The 27639-nt window shown below is 39.5% G+C and overlaps 1 protein-coding gene across 8 annotated transcripts in view; it reads left to right on the top strand.

Annotated features, from left to right (window-relative positions):
• The window catches only part of PDLIM5 (PDZ and LIM domain 5), a 124812-nt gene that overhangs the window by 81183 nt on the left and 15990 nt on the right, over positions 1–27639 (top strand). For 6 of the 8 annotated variants that reach the window (XM_065691700.1, XM_065691687.1, XM_065691684.1 and 3 more), the window contains 6 exons: positions 1240–1341; positions 4246–4437; positions 5187–5273; positions 6015–6170; positions 7024–7155; positions 15560–15744. In XM_065691700.1, coding sequence (XP_065547772.1) covers positions 1240–1341; positions 4246–4437; positions 5187–5273; positions 6015–6170; positions 7024–7155; positions 15560–15744 — 854 coding nt within the window. The remainder of the gene's footprint in view (positions 1–1239; positions 1342–4245; positions 4438–5186; positions 5274–6014; positions 6171–7023; positions 7156–15559; positions 15745–27639) is intronic. The other 2 variants (XM_065691731.1, XM_065691721.1) reach the window with 1 other exon arrangement.

Below are 27639 nucleotides of genomic sequence, written 5' to 3'. Positions count from 1 at the left end.
CAGTATTTCCCCTTAGTGAAGCCATGCTGGCTGTCACCAAGCACCTTGTTGTTTTTCATGTGCCTTAGCATGCCTTCCAGGAGACTCTACTCCAAGATTTTACCAGGCACAGAGGTGAGACTGACTGGTCTGTAATTCCCTGGGTCTACCATTTTCCCCTTCTTGAAAATGCGTTTATATTTCCCTTTTTCCAGTCATCGGGAATTTCACTTGACTGCCATGATTTTTCAAATATGATTGCCAGTGGCTTAGCAACTTCATTGGCCAGCTCTTTCAGGACCTGCGGATGGATTTCATCGGGTCCCATGGACTTGTGCACATTCAGGTTTTTAAGATGGTCTTGAACCAGATCCTCTCCTACAGTAGGCCTAAGGTCTTCATACTCACAGTCCCTACATCTACCTTCCAAGACTTGTATTAGTCTGAATAAAAACTCCATGGTTACCCACACTTTGGAGAGGCCACCTGTATCAGAATTTCCATCTACACCTTTACTGCCTGTGAGGTCTGTTCTCTGGTCGTTCCTAAGACTCTTCAATGATTTTCAGCACTTAAGATTCCATATGTCATTAAGTTACTTAATTCTGAATTCTTATATATATAAGGCAGCAACACCTACTCCTGTGGATAATCTAGCCTGCTCAAAACTTGTGGTTGTGATTGCTCTTCTTATCTCGTAGTTTACTTCTATTTTTGTGTATTACAGTGACATGTTCTTTTCTTCAATTAGAAGGCTTTAAGACGTTTTCTATATTTTTTCTTTTTCCTATCACAATTGAAAGGAAAGATATGAAAAAATAGAGAAATATATAGTCTAACCTCCACAAAGCTAACACCCTAAAAAAGTTGCAGCAAAAAGCATGACTTGGAGAGTGAATTCCGCTAGCACTTTGGTCTGTTTCTTTTCCATTATTTCCTAAAAGTTTTCCATCATGTAGCCTGATACTAAATATATATATGTTCCATATTTTTAAAGGCAAATATTGTTTGGCTTTCTGAGTTTATATTCAGCAGGACACTTCTTAACCTTCATTAAAAGCGTGACACTTCCTAAGTGTATTGTGCATCATTTGTGCATTGCTGCAAAATCCACTTTTTTCTTTAAAAAGAAGAAATTACTAACACTTACATGCACAGTCCCTCCTGTTCAGCACGGTATTTCAATGTGGATTAAAAATCTCTTTTCTGTGTGTCTCCATTTTGGTTTTATTATTGTGAATGGTGTGAAAATGGTGCTAGACCAGAACCTGCAGCCACTCTTTTGCCACTAGCAGAGTCCTTCTCTGGCAATGTTTGCTCTTCCAGGCTTTCAGAGCACATTGCTGCAGCAACTCCTGGGAGGTAAATCATTCCGATTCTGTTAACGATCTACCTATGTGTTGCTTTAGCCTAGATTTGTCTGTCTTAGGGCAGGGAGGGTCTGTCATTCACTTAAAATAAACTTTGTTAACCTACTGCGATTAGGGATTTTTCCTGGAAGTCATAGGAGGGGGAAGGAGAAGAGAAATTAAATGAAGCTGAGCAGATTTATGAACAGTTGTGTGGGTACCAGTATAAGAAAACATGATATGTAGTGCGTGTTGCTGTGTTGTCAGTGGGTGTCCACTCTGTCACCTGGATGGAGTAACTTCTCAATGATCTCAACAACCCAAAAGTGAATTCAGTTCTCTTCAAAACACAGAAAAAACCTTTTAAAACGATAAAAATATTTTTTAAAAGTAGATAATTTTGTTCATAACACTATGCTGTGTGCTATGATGTAATCAGAAAAAATCAGATGATTATCTGGCAAATTCTCTGTCATTGGCCTAGCTTCACCAGCACTTATTTTGGCAGATTGATGGTGGTTTGGAGGTCATTTGTGGGTACTAGACAGTGACAATTTTGGATATTAGACAGAAACAGTAATTTGGAGGGGTTTGATGCCATTATTAAAGGTAAATAACTTTTTCTGATGGTTTGTGTTTCATAGTGCAGGGGAGTCTTTTGAATTCCAGGTAACTGGAGTTCCTTACATATGCACAAGCACAAAGTTAAAGCACAGAACAAAGCTGCTGCTTTGAAAGTGAGAATTGAATGAGCAATGCCTGGTCCTGCCAGGCCCCTAGACAGAAGTATTTATACAGATAGTCAAAAAAGTAGATGATGAGTATTTTCTACTCAAGAATGGCAGAAATCAGAGCAGCTTACACAGAGCCGTAGAAGGAAGCATTAGTGTTCAGTGTGGGAAGGAGAACATAAATTATTTAGCAAAGCTATGTAGTCTTGCTACTCTCCTGAAATTAGACGTATCAGCATAGCAGCCATATTTGACATTCATGTTTTGTTACTGAGCGTCACTGCATTTACAGTATGTTTTCATGTGGGAAATACACCCAGAGCTGATCCCTAAAGCCCTTCATTTTTGTTGTTTTATTTTTATAAAATAGCAGCTATGGAGCAATTGGTGTTTGCCATGTTAGACCTTTGGTAAAGCACAATTACCCATCCAAAGGTCAGTAGACTTGCTTTTGACAGTAAAGCCCCACATCTGTTATTGATGCCTGGCATGGGTCTTATTTTCGTACTGGGCTCCATCTCATTTTGGCTGAAGCTCTGATTTGTACCACCCAGTACTGAACCACCAAGAAAGAAAAGAACTTGCTGTGAAATGTATGAAGGGTCTGGATTTGATTACTAGTTTAAAGTTAGGTTCATTACGTATAAGGTAGACTTCATAATATAAGGTATAATGCTTTTCTATTGTAGTTTTAGTTCTTTAATGAAAGCCTAAACTAGTCATATGGCAATATAGCCATCTACTGTAATTTATAGTGTATTAGTACTCAATTTCATATATGCAATGTCCTCCTATTAGTTTAACAGTAAAATATTTCAAAGCAATTGCAGCCTTTCCGCAAAGTTGCAAAAAGTCATCCTAAAAAGTCATCCTGGCAAATTTAGATCATATAAACCGCAGAATCTGGCACTTCCTAAGAAATACATAACTAATACAAGGCAGCTCCAGTGCCAGCTAGTCTTTACATTGCTCTTTTATATACACACTTTTTAGTCATACAGATCTACTTTTTTCTTTTAATGGAATTATTCATGATACTCATAAATACAAAGACTTAGTATTAAGTAGTAGGTATTAATCCTGATTTTGGTTGTGTATTTTCTGATTAGTGGACAGCCAAGATTATTCTCTGCAGAAATCGTGACTTCCAAGAGTAATTTCTTGCTCATAACTACTGCCAAAGCAAGATTAAAATGAAAATACAATATGTATGTATGTATGTATGAATAAGATTTGGAGTTGGCTTCCTCTCGCTTTGGAGCATATACCCAGTGTGATATATTCCCCTTCTCCCTGCCTTTGTCAGGGCCCTTTTTTGTAACATACACAGCTTCGCAAAGATGCTCTATAAAGTTTTGGAGAACTTGAGGGCAACTCCAGGAAATACAATCTGTGCATACCCATGTTTTGTCATGAATTGTTCTAACTGCTGCTGTATTCTCAACTCAGACAGATCACCTTTTTGGCAGGTTTGGCATTTCTACATTGATTTTAAATTACTTCCCTTGACTGCAAAAGAGAATTTGCAAAACTGGGAGCTGCTCATTTAATTGGTCAGTGAGCGTCAGGTTGGGTCTCAGACTGACCAAACTGAAACTGTCAGATCTTTTACGGTTGTCTTTGTTTAGTGATAAGCAAGAAGAAGTAAAATGGGGGGTGGGGGGGGGGATACTACTTTCCTGGGGTGAATGCTGTTTGTCCTTCTGCTTGCTTTTACTTTACTGAACTTTTGTTTGAGAACACTTTGAAAGCCTGAGCAAAATGAGTATTTAACCCCCCTGCAATTGTTCAGGTTAAATACTAGCAGCCAAGTAGCTACAGTGTCTAATCTACTTATACTAGGTAGAGTTTCTAATACACTGTTATCTGTTTTTTTGAGTAACTAGTTTAAACTAGCCAAATAGTTTGGTTTTGTGGTTAAACAAGCCTGGTTCTGAGCTTTCAAGCTTCAGCTGTAAAAATGCCCCAAAGAACCAGTTTCAGCATGGTCTGATTCCTAGGGGATGAGTATTTGTTTCCTGGGGAATTAGAAACAGCCTTCATTGGCTACTCACTCTTTTTACGGAAGATACAAGAACACTGACTACAAAGGATTGTCCATTGCTGATAGGTATCTTTAGCAGATGAGAGATTTCTTCTCCATGTGTTGTCTTGTTATAATTACTTGTGAAATTAACATCAACTAGGGAAATAACTGTGGAGTTGCCTGCTCCGGAGGCAGCAAGCTTTTTGACACCTGATAAAGCACCTCTCCCTGCAAAGTGCACTGTGGCCACACAGACCTCCGAGCTCCCGGTACCTACCACCGCAGCTGTGGGACTGCCTCTTGCAGCCCCAACTATGGAAACAGCCCTTGAGCTGCCTTCTGCTATAGCCAGGTACATCCGAGCCTGCTCTGTTAAAAGGCATGATGAGAAACTAAGTTTGCATATGGTTTTACTTGATTTTTTTTTTTGATGCTGCTGCTGCTGTCAAGATGGAGCAGCTTGCAGGTGTCTCCTGACCCTCATGTGGCTCTTGAAACCTGAACAGCATTTAGAAATCAAAGGAGTTTTTAGACAAAATGTAAAAAAATACTTAAAAAAATGAAAATGGCCATTAGATGGAGGCGGATAAACCAGTAATGGGTAGGAGATTTGGTTCAAAGGTAACATTGTAGTCGGAAGTTGGTGGCATGGGCTGAATACATAGTGTCAAAAGTGTTGAGGAAGGTTTGAGGGGGGAAAGTACATCAGAATGTGCATAATATGTGATGCTTTGGTATTCCACATTTTATTCTCTCAGTTTTCAAATGTTAGTCACCCATGCTATAAAAAGTGTATTTTTGGATTGCCCACTAGCCTTAAGTTTTTGGAGGAGAATACAACCATTAACTTGTGTAATGATGGGACATCCAGAGTATAGTGTTTACCGATAGGTAAAGAAAGCACTTCCTTCAGTAATTAACACTTTGGGATATTAAACCATACCTGGGTGGTTTTTTTGTTGTTTGTTTGGTTTGGTTTTTATGGGTAAAGAGGGCTTTTGAAAGTCCTTGAATGAACTCCTCCTGAGCTTTAGTTAGCAGTGCCAAAGATATAATGAGGGCTTGATTAATGACTTTTCTTCTCTTGCTGCTTTTGGGCAGGCATGAAGCATCTTTGCTTACTTGTGAAACAAATTCTTTCAGTAAAATTTCAAGCTACCAGTCTAAATCATCTATAAATCATACAAGGTAAATCTTTTAAGGTATATCTGCAGCAGACTACTAGGTGTAGGCAAGGTTTTGAGGCAGCATTTTTGCATTTAAATCTGAGAAGTAGTATTTAGTTGTGTGAGTGTTTTGTTGATTTCTGAAATAATTAAAAAATATACACAGCAATTCTATGGATAATATTGACATTTTAAAGTAATTTACCGCTGTGGAAATTACTTTGGATCCAGTCTGGGATTTCCCTTTTCCCCTGTTCATATTCCCCCCGACTTAGATAATAAGTAGGGAAAATTAAAAGGGGGTGAGGAGTATACTGAATTTGTACAGGTGACTAAAACTAGACCTGATGAAATTGTATCAGCAAATATTCCAATGTTTTTCAATGTTTATTATTTATTATGAAAAAGAGAATCTAAATGATTTTCAGGGGTCTTTCTGTCAGCACCACAGAGACTCAGGTGGATCCCCATGGAGTGTCCTGGGTCCTGGTTCAGTCGGAATGACCTAGGGGTATGAGGCAGAGTCTGGAATGGGGAGTTTGAATACATGCTGAATGCTGGCTTGGTGAGGGGAAAGTTTTGTTTGTGGGTGAAATCAGAATTGCTTTTTCTACATTAGTATTCAAGTAGTTAATATATTGCCTGACGTGTCTGTGAGCTGGGAACCTACATTCGCATAACTTTCCAACTGTTAATATGGTCTGGTATTGTGCCTCTGTCAATCTTTCCTGCTTTCTCTGTTTTCTCCTCTGTTGGCTCAAAGCTTCTGTGCTGACAAAGTACTGCTGGAAAATCCTTTGGGAAGTCTGTCCAAGTTGGGACCTACTCCTCTTCCCGTTCTTTCTCCTTTCAAGCAGAGATCAACAGTAAAGAGTATGGCTGCTGCTGCTGTGTCTGCTGCCATTGCTGCCCGGGCCAGGTAGACATCAATTCTAAAAGGAACATTTTATAGCTTGGTTTAAGAAAGTTCAAGCTCACACAAGAATAATGGATCCCTCGCAGGGCTGTGAAATCAACTTTTTTCAATAGCACGGTGGGCAAGCTGTTGGGGTATGTCCAAGGCTCCCATGCCATTTTCTTAGCTTAGTTCCACACTGTTGCTCTGAACCTGGGTGAATAATTCTACCTTTCTGATCTTCATGATTTCTGTTTTACGGTTCAGTCGGTAAACTAACTGTAAATAACAATTGTGTTACATGAATGACAGAGAATAATTACATCTTTGAGTAACTTTTAGATGCTCTCTGAGTTCCATCTACGTCTTTACTGCACTGCTTTTTATGAAGGCTTACTCAAACCAGTGGTTTCAAGTTCTCTCGTGCATTCATATCTGTAAAAAATTTTTGAGTATGTAATATATGTATATTTATGTATTTCTAAATTATATAAATGTCCTAATGTACTGATACATATACTGATATCATAAAATATACACAAACCCATATACCAATATAGGATGAGAAAGAGATGAAGTAAAAGCTATTTTCAAGATCTTTTCTATTTTACTTCATTAATGGTAACAATAAAATAAGAAAAGCTTCTCACATCCCAGTGGGTTGTCTTGTGCATCCTCTGTAGCATGTAACCTCCACTTTGGGGATTGTTTATTTAGACATAACTTTTATATCAGTTACCTTAGGTTCAGTGTCTCCATACTGCTACATAATTTACAGGCTTTTCATAAGGGTTTAGGGGTTTTCAGTGGTCCCAGCCAACATGAACTTTGTTTGATCACCTAGTTTGTTTACATGGTCTTTCTAAATGCTTGCTAGACTCTCCGAACCTAGTGTCTATCGCTCACTCTTGGATGCCCTGCTCATCTCGCCTGTTGCTAAGCCTCCTCTGCAGGCCATGAGGCCCTCCAGGAAGTCCATGAGTGCTCTGGAGTTGCCAAAGAGCCACAGGTATTATCCGAGTGCGGTGCATGGTTGGCACTTAGGACACGCAGGAAACTGGCTCCTACTTCAAAGCCTTTTTCTGTTTGCACACTTGAAGCAGTCTGCCTGTTGTGGTCTTTGGCATGAGGTCACCAACCCCAAATCCTACTCGTTTCACCACTTTGCAGAACTAATCTGCACCCTGGTCCTGCTGATGGAGTTTGTGTAAGTCCACTGTACTAAGCAAAGACTTCCCCCCTGGTATTGGGGGCATGCACTGAGGTGCACGGTGCTGTTCATGTTGCATCACAAACCTCTGAGGGAGGCACTGTCACTTTGAAGAGCTACCTAGAGAAGAAACAAGATATTCTGGCTTGAAACTTCTATCCAAGTGAATTATTTGCAACAGTTCCTTGAGCAAGTAAGTGGCACAGTAGGCTGCAACAGTGCTGCAGGAACAAAGGGCTGCTATTTTTCAAAGCTTACTTTTAATGTATAAAATAACTGGCATGTGGTGCAACAAATAACTATTGAAAATATATTTGCTGTCTAGGCCCTTTGTTTCAGTGCTGATTCTGTCCAGTGCACAGGACTTTCTATTCTTGTTTCCTGACCGCAGCTGTGTTAACACTCACTTCTGCGGAAAGCTGCTTTTACGTAACTGACTTCAGCCTCAAAGTTGGAAATCTGTTTCTTGAGTTGGGTTTTTTTTTTTTACAGGAAAGTACCTATTAAGTTGTGCTAAGGAAGAAATAATTGTGGGGTTTCATGTACGTATTTGTATTTTAACAAGATTAAAACTCCTCTAGAAATAAGGCCCAATTCTAAGTAGAGCTGAGATCCAGTTGATGTAGGAACTTGTATTCAGTAAGAGGTATTTATTATTTCCATCCTGTTTCATGGCTTCTAAGGTGACCTCAGTCACTAGAAAAGGCTAAAGTACCCCTAGCCTCGGGGAGCAAAAAATGGTACTTACTAGTCACAAACAGGCAATCTTAGATTTTATTGAAGTTTCTTACATCATGGCTTATCTGCTTTTAGAAGAAAAAACTATTAACAGAATTATAGTGCTGTAACACAACCTTAAATTTTAATTTTCTTTTTGCTGCTAAATGATACTCGCTAGGAAGTCTTTTTATTTATGGTTCCAAAGGGAAAACCTCTCCAGGTGTTCTGATACTTGTGCACTACGGATGAAGTCCAGGATGTGCTGCCAGACTTTTCTTTTTTCCTTCACTCACTAATATGCATCGTTTCTGGCATAAATGAAGGTAGATTGCTACAAGAATGGGAACCTTTTCCTTCTTTATTCTGAAACTGACTTTATGTTTGCCATTGTTTGCTCACCGTACAGGGAGAAACCCTCCTGGTTTTGAAGTTTTATTTTTTGGAGATGCAAGCACTTATTTCTGCTAGAAAGTTGAGATTCCCAGACTAGCTGCATTCAGTTGCTGTTCCTTGGTACATAGGACTGTCTGTTGGGAAAGGCAGCAAGCAGTGGAGAACTTCTTTCATCCTGCCATAGTTAAATTGCAGCCTTGGAGGTTTTTCTTTGTTTTGGCCTTACAACTGGCAGAGCTGCGTAGAAATGTGCTGGGAGCCAGGAGGTATACAGGGAGTACAGAGACCATGTAAGCCTGCCCAGCTGACCTTATCAGTATTGGATATATCAAGATCCAGGTTGAACGGCTTGAAATAAACATCTGTAGATTATTAGGGGGAGGGTTAGACGTTATTTCTAAACTTACTAATTTTCTCTTAAACCATTTCAATAGCCAGGTTATTCTGGTTCAGGTTGCTGTATGCAGTCTGTGGAATAAAGCAATACAGGAAGTATACGATTTTCAGACTGTTAGGCACCTCCCAAATGGGGTATGGCCTGAAATTTGGGAAATGCGATGTAGCAGTACTATTAGTCTGAGAATGTTATGCATAATCTGTATTTTGAAGGATTTTTCCCTGAATAACTGCTGTTGGTCTGCAGTTATCATCCAGCATACCAGGGTAATGATTTGTTTTCCTTATTATCATCCTGAGCCAGTTGCCAGTTGATGGAGCTGTAGAAATGAAGCTTTGTGCTGCCTATCTTAGTGAATAACGGAGCATAACCTTTATTGTGTGGCTTGAGAAACATATAGGAAAAGGAGATAAAAGAAGATAAATTATGCTTACAGTTTGCTGTCAGTAAGTACATAGACTCATTTAAGTACAACAGACATCAAGCAAAATGAATCAATTCTGCCAGAAAAAAATAAAGACAAATATAACAGATTTGAAAGAAATGTAGCCAATGAGTGTGTGAAACTAGGTATTAAAATGTCTTTGCACTAGTGTGCCTCTAGTGACATATTGTAATATGTACATGAATGTAATGCTAAAAAGATGTTTTAAGTGTCAGCTCACTTCATCCCACAACACAGTAGCTGATAAGAAAGACCTGAAATCTTATGTCCCGTAAGTACAGAAATGAGTATACAACATTGCGTAGTAGAATAACTTGTTCAAAAAACAATCGGCCCAACAATGTAAGGCAAGTAAATTAGCTTAAACAACTTTGGCATTTGTGTTCTGGATCTAACTTGTATAACTTTCATGAAAAAGTAATGGGTCTATTTTACCAAGGTAGCTTAAGTTTGTTTGAATTATCTCTGGGGAATATCTCAAGAAGGGTGCAGCTATAGCAAAAGCAGGGGTTTGATTTTGTTCTGCAACACGGTTGTTACTCCAGAAATATTTTCCTTTTATTCTTCTCTCTTCACTGTGTCTGTTCCAGAAAGCTGGCTGTCTTAAACTGCTCTGCACTGGTTAGCTGCCAGAGAACTTAACCTTTTTTTCTGGCTTAATATCTGTTATTAACTGGTCTGAAGTATGCTGAACATCCACACATTTTCACTGCCTAACAAACTCCTCAGAAATGGTCTTTTTTTCTTGGTAAAGAATCAGCTGGGTCGGAAGAGACCTTTACGATCATCAAGTCCACCAGTTACTCCAGCACTGCCAAGTCCACTACTAAACCATGTCATTAAGAGCCTCGCCTACACGGCTTTTGAATACTTCCAGGGACAGTGATGCATATCTTGCTTCTCCCCACAGCTCAAGGAAATGTGTAGCTTTGTTGTATAACAGCCATGCAGTCTTTCAATAAGCTAAGTTTTCATCCTGATGTCAACAGAAGTAGCCTTGTGTTTATAGAGGCCTATGTTTTATAACAACATATATGCAGCAGAGAGAATGATGTATTTAATATCCAAGAAGTGGAGTCTGCCATAAAATCAAATCACATGCAAAAATGCTGTAAAATTTTGGGGAACGCTAGTGAGATTGGGCTTTGACATGGCTTTTGCTTTATTTACTTGACACTGTGCCATTACTTGAAAAGAGGATAGTCTGGCCATGTGAAATAAACAATGGTGTTGACTCTGGGAGAATTCTTGTTCTGAAAGATGCTTTGAATTGTTTCTATGTAGAGCACTGCTTACGAAAGGGTTACATATTCCCTTACTGTAACTTGATATGGAAATACCTACAACCAGGTGACTTTCTCTCTCCTGTATTATTTTATTTTGCATTTTCTTCTTTCTTGGAAGTCGTTGGAACACTGCTAGGTCAACACAAAACGTAAACACCATTTTAGAAAGCTGACTGAGACCGTGGGTTTGCACTAGGGGTGGGAACAAGCTCAGCACTCAGTATTTTCTGTCTTGTGTTTCTCTGTTATTATATCAGAACACCCTTGCATAAAAGGCATATGTATTTGCTCTATTTGTGAGGTTTTGTTCTCATTCTCATACCTTTTTCTGGCCTCCTATATCTGTCTTCAGCTAATGTGTATTTTGATACTGGACAAAATACATCATGTGATGTGTATGATTTAACACATCTTAAACCAAGAAATTTTGATCTGAGATTCAAGTTTATCTCAGCTGTGCTAATGCCTTGCTGTAAAGCTCTGCAGAATCATCTGCTTGACAGTTTACTTGGTCTTAGGGCAGACAGATCATTCTTTGAAGTTGCAGTTTCTTTAATATAATTGTTTCAAAAAATTCATATTGAAAAATTCTCTTTCTTCCCCCTCTTCCTCTTCTTCAGTGCTATATCAAGTACTGTGAATAAGTTAGAAGCTGTTTATTCAGGTTTCAGCAGCATGCTCTATGCCTGCATTCAGTTAACAGACAACAGGCAGCCGTGTGTAAGGCAAGGGAAGCCTTACTTTTTTTGCCACACATTTTTGGTTTTAGAAGCCATAAAGCAGAATCAAGGCTATTCCACTTGGTTGTGCCAGAAACCAAGAAGAGTGATTTGCTCACATCTTTTTTTGTCTTGAAATTTTTAGTACTCTTAAGGGAAAATAACCTCACAGAATTCCTGGCTATCAGAAGAAAGCATTTACAGACTGTCTCTTAGATACTACATGCAAGCTTCTTAGATTCTGTCAGCAAGCTTCCTTAGATCACAGAGTTCCTGACTCACACAGTCATCCTGGACAAGTGGGAGTTAAAAGTATCATTTATAATCCAGAGATGTAATAGGAAAATCCTGATCTACCAGACTGAGGTCGGGGCTCAAGTGATGATGATTACCAATGGATAACCTGGTGTTTTGGGCTTCCATGAGAAAAAAGTCCACCTAAACCTTTTTGAATCTGCTTGGGAAAGTCTGGGAGACTTGGCCCTTGTCAGCATTTTAGTGGTGTTAGAAGTTATATGACAAAAAGCTGTATTCATTTTTAGATAGGACCATAGCTTCTCCTTTGGCTAATAACAACATGACACATAGTTAGTCATCTTCTCTAAAGCATGTGTAAAGATATTCTGGGCAGCCTTATATAGGAGTTTCCATGGAAGGATGGAGGGAGTTTAGGCATCTATAGCCCCAGACCATGTGATTTTCTTCTGTTGGATTGTGGGGGAAGAGGGAAAGCAGGGCGTCAGAACCTCTGAGTACATTCAGAAGGATTTTCCAGTGCAAATTTCTTAAAATGCCTTTGAAATGTGTTCAGCCTTGTCTTGATGCACCTGATTTTGGGAAGAAAGCAGCTGTGGTATGGATGCAAATATCCCAGAGTGGTCTCTGAAAAACTGGTGCTCATTTCACATGTGAACTGGACCGGCTTCTTCCTCTGCAGGTTTCTTGCCTCTATAGCATCCAAGAAGTTCTCGGTGCCATGTCCAGCAATAGGACAGTCATCTGGCATATGTCTTTTCCCCCCTGTCCTCCTATGAAAAGCCAGGGTGTAATACAGTGGTTTAGATGCAGTATAAAAGAGCAGAGGAATTATTACTTGTTTTGTAGTCTATTTTTCCACAGTGCTTTTGTTGATCAGGAGAGGCAAGTCTGAGGAGCCTGTTGTGAGCTCTGGATAACGTTTGCACTGGCACTGGAGCCCTGTGTGTGTCCCCAGGTCTCAGACCGGCATCCCAGGAAGTTATTTATTTTCTGTACCTGTCCTTACTGTGATAGAATGGGGCTGCAGTCTGTGGGTATTTATTGTTCATGGAAGTTCAGGAGATGTGTCATGTACTAGCTATCATGTACTAGCTAGCATGTATCAAAGGTGGAGAGGTATCTTTGGCTTGTTCCTTTGCTGAACTTCGTCTTCCTTAAAAAGGAGTGTGGCTCATGGTTACATTAGTTTTCATCATGGAAACCTTTCATTTTTGCTGTAAGTATTCATCAGGTGTAAGAGGAATAATGTAAGAGTTATGAAACAGAGGTAAAAGGTTAAAGCTAGAGTTAGAAGGTAGGCTTGTCATTAATAATAGTAGAAGTGTTTTGACATCAAAATGTGCTTGACCTGAACCTGGCCTACGAGTGTCATCTGGGAAGTCTGAGAAAGCTATTCATGTGAAACTTGGTAAACACGTAAGGTTTATCATTCCTCCTTCAGATTTCTAGTGATGACACTGAAAAACAGATGGGAGCTCTCTTCCATGACCCATTAATTTTCTTAAATTTCTGTATATTTTTTTGTCTCTTCAAACCATGTATTTTCTAGGTAATGAATCATGTACAATATCCTAGTGAATTACAAAAATACTAGCAGGGCTAATTGTGGGTATTTTACAGCCACTTTGTAGAAGGTAAGGTTAAGTGTGCTTCTAAAAAGGCATAGCTATATTTATAAAGTGGATAAAAATAATTGGAGTTTGAGTGTTTTTCAGTATAGAAGAACATAAAGTAAAATGTTGAGGAATTAATCTTGAAGCATGAATTTGAAGAAGCTTAACATTTAAAAGGTTGAACGTCTCCAGGGTGCAGCCGCTTGTTTGAAAGTGAGACAAAGATGGATTTCTCTCTGTCAATGGAGAACACTGCACATGCACTCCCAAGCAATTGTGTGATTAGAGGCTATAATGCAGGAAAACAGTCATGAGCACCTCAGCCATTTCTACAATTTTTCTATCCTTCTCCTGCCTAAACGATACTCTTTTTACTTGTCTTGCATCCATTTTTGCTTATTGAGTAGCTTCTTCTGTGTAAAGGCAGAAACCCTGGCAGCAGGGTTTTCTTATTTAGGACAGATTATTTATATTATGTATGATTTACGTATTCCAGACAAAGGCAGTAAAGAGATGCTATGTTTGAGAAGTGGTTTGATAAGTGGATGTGTTGTTTGGATGGAGAAGGAGGAAACTGTTTTTAGTATCAACAGTGTTTTGAGGAATTCTTTAAGTTGTAATGGGGCTCGGGCCTGGAGCAGGTTTGATAGGTTATGTGTCAAATGTACTCAACAGTACAGAAGGGCGCTTCTGTGACACTGAAGTTACAGCCTTGTACTTTTTTCATAGTGGAAGCCAGTCCTAAACTGCCTTGTCATCTTCACCCACTGAGCTGCTGCTTCATGTTGGAGAATGTCTTCCTATCTTTTTTCTGTCAGTCTGCAACAGTGCTTTTATGCAGTGTATCTCCGCTGCCTCAAAATTTTGTTAAAAGACCTGGATCCTAAGCTTTTCAGGAGCCTGAAGTGTAACTTGAGTGCCTCTGTTTCCACAAATGTCTTTAAATATCTTTTAAAATGTAAATGTAACAGAATGCAAAGTCTCACTTTGTGCTTCACTGGGTTTGTGCACACTGCATATTGCAAATCCATCAATGTCAGGTAAGCTTCCACTGTTCCCGAAAGCCTACAAATGCAATAGCTGTTACTCATTAAACTGAACATTCATATATATTCTCTAAACTGTGAATATTTTTTTTCATCCATTACCAAGAAAAGGTCCTAAATGCATCAATTATTAACCCTGTAAATCTAGACACAAAAAATCAGGGTTATGAACTTGCTTTTTGACCTCTCAGTGTGTTCAAGTTCTTTCATGTCATACGGGCAGGGCGATATTGTGCTGGTGTAAAGCAAAAATAGCTCAAGGATTTTTACTTTAGGAACTTGGCACAGTCTGTAATTCTGTGAATGACCCTGGTGAAATATGAACGATGCACATGTGCTGTAAATTGTTGTTATTTAAATACAGGAAAGAATACAAGACTTCTAATGTGTTGGCTGACGTGTTTCCAGATTGCACAAAATATGTATTTAGAATTGTGCTTTGGCTGTACCGTGCAACATTATTGAGTTAATTTCCTGGTTTTGTGATCTTCTTGGTTTGCAAATGACCTTCATTAGCAATTACTCTTCTACTTCTAAGATTTTCAATAAAAATATTTGTTTTCAGCTTCTGAAAGGCAAATATCCATTACACCAATACTATTACAGTGCATAAAAAACATGTTATGATAACTTTCTCATTCTTGAACAGACCCTGGAAATGAGAAATGATTTTTTTTCTGTCTCGCAATGTAATTAGTGGCCATACACATTCTACATGAATTGTGATTAAGTACAGTTTTCATCGTCCATGGTTTATAAATAGCTGAAAGAGTTCTGCTAACCCTTAAAATGTTAAAGCTGCTGTGAAGACCCAATATAAAATACTGCTTAATGAATAAAGAAACTTACAGGTCTTTTAAAATACTTAATTTTTTGGAGGCGCAGTGGCACATAGAAGAAAATTGCATTTAATTAAAGCACTTTTAGGTAGATAATTTTATTAAGATCTACAAGTATAATCTGACTAAATGAGTATTTGCCTACTCTCCAAGAAAAAAAGAAGTATTGAAAAAGTCTAGGAGTGTACAAACTTTACAGTAAGGGATCTGCTTTAACCTGTGTCATGCCAACAATTATTGTAAATGGAAATTGTGAAGGGATTTAGTTGTCTATATTGAATTTTGGCAGGAATTACTGAAATGTGCAGTTCTTGGGGGGAGGGGGGAAAGCTTAAAAATGCAGCTTCCCCAGCATTGTCGATGACAGAGTAGTGAGGGCGGCTCTGTTGCACCAGAGTGCCAGGGTGTCACTCCACATCTCCAATTCAGTGATTGTCTTGGTCTAGCAGGAAATGCATTTTATTTTCTCCTCCTCATTTCTGAACAGTGATTCCCTGGAGGCTGCCCAGCCTGCTCCTTTTACAGCATCCTCGTCAAGGAACATGCCTGCCCACCAAGAAAACATGGACACGAGACCTGCTCCCGCCAGTGCTGCATCTGTTGCCGGTCTCAAGCCAACAGGACCCTCAGGTGCTGCCAAGTACTCGGGCTGGCAGCCTGCAAGCCAAGCAGGTAAATGTCAGGGAGGCTTTTTCTTGTTCGCCTAAAGAGGCTTGGATAGCTCAGGAAAACATATTTCACCTTGGGTGTAAAAGCAACAGCCTTCAAATGGCTGCTTGTGTGTTTTGAGTACAAGCCAGTTTATTTAGGAGAGAGGAGAAGAAAACCAAATTTAGCAGTTTTAGTAAACCACTAGCCCTTTATAAGTTACCTCATAGATGTGATTGGTTTCACAAGCAAGCAAAATCAGATGTCCCTGACCTCTATTAAAAGCATGTATGTCAGTCAAATGTGTATGTATGTATATATATATATGTACACAGACCCCTCAGTTTCAACTTGGCACTTCCCATGTGACCTCAAATTTCATGCTGTTTCAGGGGTGGGAATATCAACAGACAAGTGTTTTCCAAGTGATCTTTCCTGAAGTTAATTACAAAAAATCAAATCAAAACAAAAAAAACCACCCAAACCATAACTAAAACATCATAGCAGTTATGTATCTGGTATTTGTAGGGTTTATTTGAGAAGAGTGCTGGAGTATTGCATAGGTTTGTGATACGGAGGTTTGTTTAAAGGTGCGTTCTTGCAAGGACAATGTACATAGCTACCTACAGGCTTTGACTGTAGCTTGGTGTTTCTTGTCCCTTTAAACCCACACCAGAATGTCTTATGCCTGGAAAGCATGCTGTTTCTTTCATGAATTTCAAAGGATCTGGGAAATCTGTATTACTAATTAAGCTTTCACTGTCATTCTTGTAAGAATGAGATTAATATCCTTGATACTCTTTCTGACTTTTTTTAGTTCTACTGTTAAGGGTCTTCTGTCTTTAAAAGTGTATTTTAAAAGTATATCCAGTCCAGAAAAGGAACTGCAGAGGCCCTAGCTTAAAAATAAATATAAAACATATGGTGTTAATGTTGTGTGTTTTGTAACGGCTTTGGCACATCTGGCTCAATTACTGTTGTGCTTGGTAACAAATATATTTGGACATGTAGTTCTGGTACCAAGCCTCAAGATGGCAATACACTGTCATTTCTATACTTCCCTGTCAAATGCCGAGTATATTCTTAAGGTCAAAGTAAAGATATATTTAAATTTAGATCGGTTTAATTCTAGCATTGTTTTACTTCTTTGAGTTAGCTATCATTCGAGGAAAAAAACTCAACTTTTTGAAAGTTACATTTTTCATAGTATGTGTACTTAAGGCGAATGTTTGTGGAAATATGATAATCTTGCAGGTTTGTAAGTGACTGAGTGTGCTTCATGTTTGACATAATTCTCTGAGTTACCAAGTGATAGTTTTATTTCACTTGCACAGAAATCACCTGTCAGCTTGGGGTTTTAGTAGTACTGCAACCATTTTCAGTGTGTTTGTAGGTGTGTCATTGTTAAAACCTGCTAATGCCTTAGTATTAATACAAGTCTAATGTTCGAAATAGACTTTTTAAGTGACAGACAAGTGACAACAGACTTTTTAAGTGACAGAAAGATTTTAGATTTTTAATTTAGGATTAATTAAATTACAGTTGATTTCATACGTCTCCAAAAATTGGTGCCCATGCTCTTGGATAATGTTAAAAATCTCTTCACAAAGAGGTACTAAGTCGGTAGATGAGAGGGGAAGCCAGCCAGAGAATTGCTGGGGCTTATGTTGCAGAGCACCGTACCGAAACACTAAGGAAATTTATACTGGTGGAAAAGCAAGTGGAAGGCAATGGTCGTGAGGATGTCAGCTCTGCACTACCTTGCTGTAGGGTCCTGAGACGCACTGCTTAACTTCCAAAGGAGCAAAGTCATTACCTCCTCCAAAAATGTTGGGGGATCCAGAAGTAAAAACTATAGGAGAAAGAGGCATTGAAAACTCGAAGTTTCTTAAAATAGTAAAGTAGAGGGAGCAAAACACAGCAGGGAGAATGGCAATGCCCAGGAATTAACAGGGGCAGGAGAAGATAGGATGTCACGGATGCCGGAGGAGCTCTTTTAGCATTTGCATCTCAGGAGTGTGAGGAGTCACGCACGGCCCCAGGAAGCTGGTCCCTGATGAGGAGCTGCTTGCTGAAACAGTGAGGAAGAGCAGGCTGTTTGGAGATGTCAAAATAATCTTGGGGTTTGTTCATCTTCTACATTATCTGACTTCATCAGTCTGAAGGCACCTTCATCTTATAGCGGAGTCTGCAAATGAGTAAAGAAATGACAGACCTAGTGTGCCTGCTAGCCTAATTTCTGAGTTGAAAGAAAATGTTTTGTGATTTGATTAAATTCCAACAGTTGCCAAGGTGCCAGAGGCTTGTCCAGAGGTTATCTGACAGGTTTCACTGCAGGTCTGCCCTGTAAACCTGCCCTAGGCTCACCTCAGGTTTAATCTGCCATGCATTACCCACGTCATTCAAGAAGTCAGTAGCGCAAAACTAGAACATAGGAGAGACTTGAGCATGGTTACAGCAGAGATGGACTCAGCATCTATTTCTCAGGCCTATATTTTACAAAAATAGAAGCATTTGGTGTACCTGAGTTTACTCAGAATGGCTGAACCCAACAGTCCGACAGGTGAAACTGTTGCAATAGTTGAGTGTTTCGATAAAATTAGTCAGATGTTGAAGAAAAAGAAAGACTAGGACTGTTTCTGCTGTTTGTTTGCAGTCTGTGAGCATAAAGTTTTCTTTAAAGTAAAATTGCCAGTGCTTCACAAGCCAAACAAAATTTGGCTTCATAGGTCTTATGCCTGACAAAATTTTAAACAAACAACCCCCCCCAAGATTTCATAGTTGCAGTCTAGCTTACGAAATAATTAGAAAGAAAACATAATCTCATGTAAATGTGTATATCAGCATGCTATTAATAGCATGCTTATTTGTAGTGCAGTTTTGTAGGTCTAATAGCACTCACCCTTCTAATGAATATTGTATGTAACACCAAGTTGTTTCCATAGCAAAGCAGGCATGTCGCAGGATTTTGTTTGTCTAGGGAAGCTGTAATCGGCTGTTTGATGGCGTGGCATGAATATTACCAGTGATTTTTATTTATTAAGATGTCTAACTACACAGATAAGTCATTTGGTCAGACAGCGTCTTTTCATTTATCGGCTGGAATCTCCCTTTCTTGTATAGGCCACCAGAGAATGCCCTTACGATTGATTTTTTTCTTTTTTTTTTTTTTTTTTTTTTTTAATTAAAAGTAGCAAGGTTTCTTGTTTTGGTTTTAGTTGGGTTTTGGTTGGGTTTCCAAGATTGTTCAGAGATGCCTAAAGCTGTCAGAGGGTTTCTGTTGGAACTGAACGTCTCTATTTCATGACCTAGCAAAAAAATGGTGTAGGGGAAAAAGATGGTCTGAAATAAATAGCTGAGATTGTGAGCCTGGAGCTGCTTCAAGTACTGGGTTTCTCTGTAGAGAAGTCAGTCATGATCCAAGAGATCTCGCAATGATAGCACCCTTAGAGCTGAAGTATCCTCATCTGCTGCTGCACTTGTATGTTACCCACAAATATACTGCGCTAGTCACCCACTGTGAAGGTAACAGAGGTTTTATTCTCCTCTGGAATAGAATCCTGGTATTACAGGATTCCTGAGTGATTTGGTAGAAAAAATGAGGGGTGACTGCCTTTTGTTTTCTTTTAAGGCATGGGTAAGAAGGTGGATAAGCAGGATAAAAGCCTGGCTTGTCAACAAATGAACAAAAAAAGTCTCATCTTTGGCACATAGGATGCATGAGGAGTTGAAGATGGGGAGCATGTGAGGGGTGCAGCAGTGCCATCTGCCTGGAGAGTGGTTTCCAGGTAACGCATTTGCTACCAGCCTCCCTTGTCTGTGTTGCTGATTTTTTCAGCTGTTGAAAAAAAGTCTCATTGTGGCTGTTACTGTGTGTTAAGCGCAGAGGCTAGAATTTATAACAGTCCTCACTTCGTTTCTATTGAGCTGTGATGCTCTGTTCACCCACCAAAAGGAAAAGCTTTTTACCAGATTATATCCAATTAAAAAAAAACCCACTCAGAACATCCTAGCTACATCACGGCGAGTTATTCTACTATTTGATAGCTATTACCCTCTGCTTATGCAGCATAGCTCACCCCCAAGGAACCCCAAAGCATTTTCCACCCCTGGTACCATGTGCAAGCACATGATGCACGCACAGGAGTGGTGTTCACCCGCCACTGCTATGCAGTCACTTCTTGGGTGAAACGTAACAGCTGCTTGTCAGCACACAGTAATACTCCATGGCATCTTGAAAGGAAGTGAATAGCACCGTGGCAAATTGAAGCTGCTGGGACAATTGAAGAAAGTATAATTACGCAGTAAATGCAGTTACACAAACTGGAGTTTGGCCAGGAGACGAACTGTTCTTGCAAAAAGAGCAGCAGGATCTGTGATGGCCAGAAGTGGTCAGGACTTCCAGTGTTGCATTTCTCACACAAAAATGCCCCCACTTTGTGGCATCTTCAAAAGGCTGTTGTTGGCAGGGGAGCTGCTGGTGCAGTGGGACCAGAGAGGCTGGGTACCAGGTATGACACTGCAGCGTGCTCCATGCAAGAGCTCAGGAGGCAGCATCCTGCTTCACTCTTGGGGGTCTGTTTGGATCGCGGGTATCTCATGGTGAACTGGTACAGCTGGTGACCAGAAAAGCTGGTTTGCTCCTTGGAGAGGAGGGCTTGTTGTAATTGATGACCTTTGTTCCCCCTAGGCATAGACAGCTGAGTTACAAAAATGGGATGGGGGTGGGTTGTGTTAGAAGTGTCTGAAGCTTGCAATTTTAAGTGAACAGTTACTTGCCTGTGCCAGTTTCCATATTCCCAGGGTTTCTCTCAGCCTGATACCACTGGGATATATAATCCCCTTCCAGTAGAGCTGCTTGGGAATGTCAGCATATTCTGCAATACCCACAACTGTCAATTGCCTAATCCCGAGCCAGCACATGTGTTAAGCACATGCTTCCTTCAGCAGAGGGAACACATTTGGAAGCTGACTATAAGCGCAGAAAAATTCTGCTCTTTCCTTGCAGTTGTTTTCATGTGTTTGATACACTTGTGTTTACCATCTCTGCAGTTATCCTTAGCATGCTGCTTTGCTATATTTTTTTTCTATATTCCATTTCCTTGATAATATTAGTAGTTTAAAAGCAGAACAAAATATAAGCCCGCTCCTAGGTGTGATTTGACATCTTCTATGTATACTGACAGTTTGGGTCTTTGTCTCCTTCCTTGCTGCTTTTTCTGTAAAGGTTTGTTAAGGAAAATGGGGTAAAAATCCAGAATGTATCAGGTGGGGGAGGTTGGCCATCAGGTCAAACAGTATGAAGCTGGGGAGAGGGAGGAAGGCACTGACATTTATTGTGTTATCACAAGATACTTGTCCTGCCAGTAAGGCTTTGCTGAAAGTCCATAAAGGATGGACTGCAGTACTTTCTGTCCTGGTCACCTTTGATTTTCTGTGTTACCCAGCCTCTATCTCAGTTCTGTTGACCTTACAGGCCGCTCTAACTGGGTAAGTTAAGTTGATGGCCCATTAGTCTTGGAAATACTTTTGCATGGAAAAGGCAACCGAATTATTGTATCAGCATCGCCTTGATCATAACCTCCTTCAATTTTGTTTTCTAGTATACTCTTATCCCATTTTTTTTTCTTTGTAGAACAGAAAATTAAAGGCAGGGCTGTATGTGCCCATTGAGGACAGTGGTCTGATCTTGGGGAAGAAACTGGAGTAGCAAGTTGTTAAGACAAATACTTACATATACTGCTAGAGTCTCAAAATATGAACAGTTCCAGTACTTTTCATTGGAGAAGATTGTTAAAGATTGCTCCTTCCATGATGCACTTGCCATTCATAGAAACAGGAAGCCTTGTCCATAAAAGTGGTATGATTGACAGGTCAAAACACACAAGCTTCCTGGTCCTGGTGTATGAACTGTTATTCTTATTAATTTTTCATTTAATCTAAGTGATTATATCATTATGTGACAGCGAACCACAAGAATTTATTCTATAAGTTATGTTAAGTCACCTAGCCAAGCAAAACCCATTGTGAAACCAGAGTAATTTATAAATGTCAACCTTAATTTGATGGTAGCATGAAACTGTAACTACTGCAGACATGGTGAAAAAATGATTATGTGTCTGAAACTTGAATGTTTATATGCAAGAAGTAAATAGTAATGATGCAAAAATGGACCACCCACTTGTTGGAGGCTGAATGACCTGGTGTACCTCACTACAGGATTTGCTGAACAGAAACTCAGCTTTCTGTTACAAATAAGACCTTTGACAATTTCCATGTGATTTGATGTTGCTGAATTCATATGCTATTGCATCAACGTGTGTACTTAAACTAATTGCATACATGAATCGGATTGATGCATGTTCCTTTCTCTAGTTACTTGAACAGATTGTTTCTCTCTGTGATTATTTCACATCCATTGAGTGGGAACATTCACTAACTTTCAAAATTAGATGCTCATCACCTTTGATTTGTTATAAAGCGACTAGCCCATTGTTATGGACTGACTTGCCAGATCAGTTCCCCCCCATTCGCTAGTGCCAGCTCAGAGCAGTAATGTGTCCTGTTCAAATGTACAGGTGTAAGACATCTAAGAATTATGCCTAATATTTGTTCGACAAATGAAAAGTCAATATTCCTCTGGTAAATGCATTCTTATCAGTATTCAATGTTAAACATCAGCTCCACGAAACAGGCAGATAATCTGCATATGAACGAGACTGGGCAGTCCTGCTCTCCGCAGGCATAGTCAAGCTGTCACAGTCAGAACAGGAGCTTAAAAAGCAAGGGAGGCAAAATGTTACCTGCAGAATGCTACCAAATGGGTTTCTAAATCCTCACTCCAGAGAAATGAAACACTATTGTACGGATCTTCATTTTCTCTTCCCCCTCAAGACACGTTTTCTGTAAAAGCGACTCCAGTTGTGCCAAATTTGTGATGGTATGTGATGTAACAAATCACACGGACACAGGCTGAAGAGAGCCAAACCCACCATACTCATTTTAATTAAGCTGCTTTACAGCTAATTCAGCCGGAGCCTTTCCAGTTGAAAGTCTGATTGCTACCACAGGAACTAGTCCCTCCAGTTGCAGGGGTTGTTGAAATTGGGTCCGGGTGGCACCTGTTGTGATTTTCCACGGGGCACATACCAGCCTTCGTCAGCATTTAAAGACATGATAATGGTATAATCCTTCCTGTTCTGCTTTTAATCAGTGGCAGGGGTTTAGCTCTGACTGTAGTTCCAAAACTCGTAAGAAACAAAAGGAAAACGCTGAACACAGAGGTTTGGGAGGTGAGGGGGTGGATTTTGTGGTTTTGGGTTTTTTTTTTTCCTTTGCTCTTGCTTGTCCTGTAGCTTTCTCCATTGAACTTGTGCGATTTCATATGGGCCTGGGAGTGGATGGGGTGTTACATACAGCTAATGTAACAAGCTGACAGCCGAGCTTTTCAGACACGTTGCTTCATCCGGCCATCTGTTTGGTTTGGAGGGAAGGAACAGGAAGATTTCTTACTCTACAGATATATTAAGAAAAGTCAGAAAATGCGATGTATGAAGCTTTATATTTTCCATTTATAATACAGTAGTTTGATAGCAGTGTATAAATCACTGAGGTAGAACACTTTAAAATGAAGTTCTGGCACTCCCACCGCTTAAAGTAGCATTGTTATTTATAGATATTACATGAAGTCTGATGTTATGTTTAAGTGAGCGTTAAACAGTTCAGGCTGTTGTATTGTTGCTATGCACCAGAGAACCTCTGTCAAAGTGACTTTGGCACCGCCATGTATCCGCCTTTCTCCCTTTGTCTTCCAAACCTTTTGCCAGTGTTTGCAGTTATCCATGTGCTCAGTGATGGAACAGCCTATTGTTAGTTCCTCGAGGGCAAAGTCACACTGGGATTTTTGAAAAAGAAAAAAAGGCAGTTCTTCGCCTTGCCTAAAACTTTGTTAAATATTAAACTAGCCATACCAAGGAGTTTAGTGAAAGCAAACACTGAGGGTTTGCTTAACTTAAACCTAATAAAGTAGAAAGTTAATAGTCAGGTACAGAATGTTTTCTGTTTTAGAAGAGCCAGCTATGACAATGCACAAGAGCAAATCAACAGAGCATTTGAAGGTTTAATTAAGGAGTGTGAAGGTGAAGCGAAGCCTGGAAACCTCTGAAATTTGTCCACTAAGCTTTTTTCATGACTTGCAGAGAACCCAAATGTCTTTGGCACTTGGGGTAGAATAGCTCCTGATGGGGTGTGTAATTCATACAAATTATTAATTTTATTTAGTTATCATAATTTGTAATTCTTCTGGGCACTCACAAAAGTTGCTGTGCTCTGTCCTGTTTCAAGCAACAAAGGTAGTGCCCAGAAAACATGTGCTTCTGAAATTGTGTCATAAGGTAGCTGGAGTGGTTTCCTTCTCCATCCCCATGCAGTCATCATTTTCAATTAAAAATGTGTGTGCACCCCCCAGACCATAGGTACCAAGTCACCCCCCCCAGCACTCTTTGAGAACAGAGCTGCTGATGGGATCCAAAATCATGTATGTAAAATGTAAAAAGCAAAGTATAAAACATAAACCACACGAGAGCTCAGACTGATTGCCAAGAGTTGAGAAGCCTTTGCTTAGATTGAGTGTAATAACATGTACCTACCCTGTTACTACTGGTATGCCCTGGTAAAAGCCTCTCATTGTGAGAAAAAACACTTGCATAATTTTTCCAGGCCTCATATTTTTCTTTAAATCATGTGGTTGTGTTTCAATCTGAAAGGTTTCCAAGGGAATAGGGAGGAGAAAGGAGAGGAGGAGAATGTCCCCTTCCTCTCTGCCTGCAGAAAAAGTATCTTGTCCAGTACACGAGTGTTAAACTTGCTGTTGAAGTCACAGGGATATTTGGGAAACATCACTGTTCATTCTAAACGAGAAAACAGACCTAATATATGAAATTCTGTATCTACAAGAGGTGGATTATTGTTGGAAAAGAATACTGAGGATTCATACAGATTTTAAGTAGGGAACTACTGGTGGGGTTTTTTAAAGAAAAAAAACCCCAAACAAGCTAACAAAACAAAAGCCCTAAATGCCATCACAAACAAAAACTTCTCCATGGGTTGAAGTGGAAGTAATGAACCTTTGGTAGAATCAGTAGAGTGTTAAAGGCACGTTTGTGGTCTGTGGAAAGACATAAGTGGGCAATAAGAGCTGCCCTCCAGCTGGTGTTCAGATGGGAATGAGGAAGATAAAAGACTGAGGCAAGTCAGCCAGGGAGAAAGGGAGAATGATCTATGGTGAAAAGAAGTCTAGCAGAACAACTGCTGAAGGTTTACAAAGAAAGACATATAATAAATGTGGTGAAATAGCTGTTAGTGTACTTCACTGGTGTATTTTCTTTAATAAGAATATGGATCTAAAGGCAGTGGAACCAAACTGACTCCTCTTCTTTAAAATGAAAAATCTGAACTGAAAGGAACTTGAGTCCACTTCAGAACAAGAATAGAGGGGAATAATATTGCGCAAGATCAGTAGGGTCTTCATGTGAATACTAACAAAGAGAAAAATAGCCCTTGAGAGAAAAGAGGTATATTTTGCTGTGAGGGCAAATTGTGAGCGTGGGCAGGGAGCTTCCTGGCTTGACACTTGCCTCAGGAGGTGGAAGAAGAAAGTGTTTCATAAAATTCTTTTAAATCTTGCTTTTCAAGGATTTTTGAGCAGAAAGCAACCTTTTCGGTCTCAGATCCCAGAGAGATTAGCTACTGTTCCCATTATAGAATGATAGGGTCTCCTCTAATGATCTATGACTGGTTTCTTCTCCCAGATAACAAGTGGTAGGACAAAAGGTAATGGCCTCAAGCTGCACCAGGGGAGGTTTAGATTGGATATTAGGAAAAATTTCTTCACTGAAAGGGTGGTCAGGCATTGGAACAGGCTGCCCAGGGAAGTGGTGGAATCGCTGTCTCTGGAATTGTTCAAAAACCATGTAGATGAGGCCCTTAGTGACATGATTTAGTGATGGACCTGGCAGTCCTGGTGCAACATTTGGATTTGATGATCTTAAAGGTCTTCTCCATTCTAGTTGATTCTGTGATTCTATTACTGTATGATAGTAGACCAAATGGTGACATAAATCTGCAAATGACAGTCCAAAAGCCCTTTACAATTTAGCCTTTGTCTAGGATCCAAAAATATTCTGACAAATATAGAAGTATCTGAAAGCTTAGGGCTTATTTGTTATTCCCCATATTCTGTTTGCGTTGTGCTTGTGATCCCATAGGAGTCCTGCATCTGCTGAAGCATGGGCACTGAACTTAAGTTCGCCAGTTTCAGTGGAAGTAGAGTGGGTCTTTTTGCCTTCACTGCTTCTCAGTGCTAAAAGCCCAGTTTGTTCTTGCTTAGGCCACAACTCTTGCTTAACACAGTACTAATTTGTGTAGTTTATATTATGGTTCGCTTAAAAGAGTATATTTGCTTTAACATAGGATCGTTAATAGACCAGAATTATTCCCCATACAGATGGATTAGCTCCTTCTCTCCTTTTTAGTGCTTTGAGTAAGTCGGAAATGACTGATCTGTCTAAGAACTCTGTAGAGAAAGTTTATGTAGAAAATTCTGCTCCTGGACAGTTGGGTAGAGCTGAGAAAAGCATCATTTGTAAAAGCAGCATTACTGAAAGCTGTAATGAGACCAAAGAAAAGGGAACAATTGTGGTGTTTGTACTTCTTTTTGTGTGTGTGTGCTTACTTTAAGCAAGCAGAAGGTTGGGGTTTTTTAAACTTCACAGTGCAAACGACCTTACTGATGTGTCTGAATGGGCTTTGGGATTCAGCAGATAAACAGAAATTAGCGATATGCTAGAAGCTGGACTGCAGTTTGATTTATGGCAAAAGCAGTCTTCAAACAGATTTGGTTTTAGTGTGGATTTTTGTCTTCTCATGAAATGGGACCTGAAAATTAGAAAGCCATATGTGATGACAGAGGAGGAAAGTGCAATTAATCAAAACCACTTTTGTTCCGATCTTCAAAGCCTTTTAGCCACCTTTTCCATTTTTATCTGTTCCTGTGTTTTCAGTTTAGCAGGAATTTGTAATCTAAAATGAACTACAGTAGCAGAGTGACTTGTTGAAGATCAAATGCTAACACATTCCTCAGTACTTTATCCTCAGGAATGCTCAATATTTCTAGAATTGACTTTTTTTTTAAAGTTACTGCATATTAATTATACCTTAAATATAAGTAACCTTGTGTTAAAAAAAACCAACACCCACAATAAAACAAAATAAAAACAAAACAAAAAAACCCCACCACCCAAAACCACAACACAAACAAAACAACACCTCCCCCCAAAAAACCCAAAACAAAACAGCACTAAACCTCAACAGCCACCCCCGATGAACCGGTATACTTTTTGCTACTTCAAATACTGAAAAGGATCCAAAAATGTCACTCTTGAAATGACCTGATTTGAGAAAATTTGACGAACCAACCAGTTAGACAAAGAAACTATCTGACTATATTGCTGCTTCATACAGAGATAGAGTAAGCAAAAGTAGTATATTGAGCCCATATCAGCGGATTAATACCAAGCGTAATTATAGAACAAAAGCATTGGTGTTAAAAAAAGATTTCTCTTCCAGCTGTGTTGCCTTAGCCTACAAATGTGCATAAGTAAAGGGGTGTTTTGTTAACTAAAGTTCACTGTATTGTTTTGATTAAATTGTGTAGTGTGCGGCTATCTTACTTGTGTAAATAGCAAAGGATTGGCATTTCTATAGAATTTTCTGTGTATTTACTGTCACTTAAATTTATCTTCTCTGTGAATTAGTATGCCACTTCCGTTTGAGCAGGGAAGGCAGTGTTTCACCTCAAAGGTATTTGCAACTTTTCTGTGGGGTGGAGGTTTATCAGCATTACGTTAAGGGAGATAATGA

Source organism: Lathamus discolor, chromosome 1 (genome assembly GCF_037157495.1).
Source record: "Lathamus discolor isolate bLatDis1 chromosome 1, bLatDis1.hap1, whole genome shotgun sequence".
Taxonomy (NCBI): domain Eukaryota; kingdom Metazoa; phylum Chordata; class Aves; order Psittaciformes; family Psittacidae; genus Lathamus; species Lathamus discolor.
Note: the sequence above shows the minus strand (reverse complement) of the source record. Positions and strands in the feature narration are given on the sequence as shown.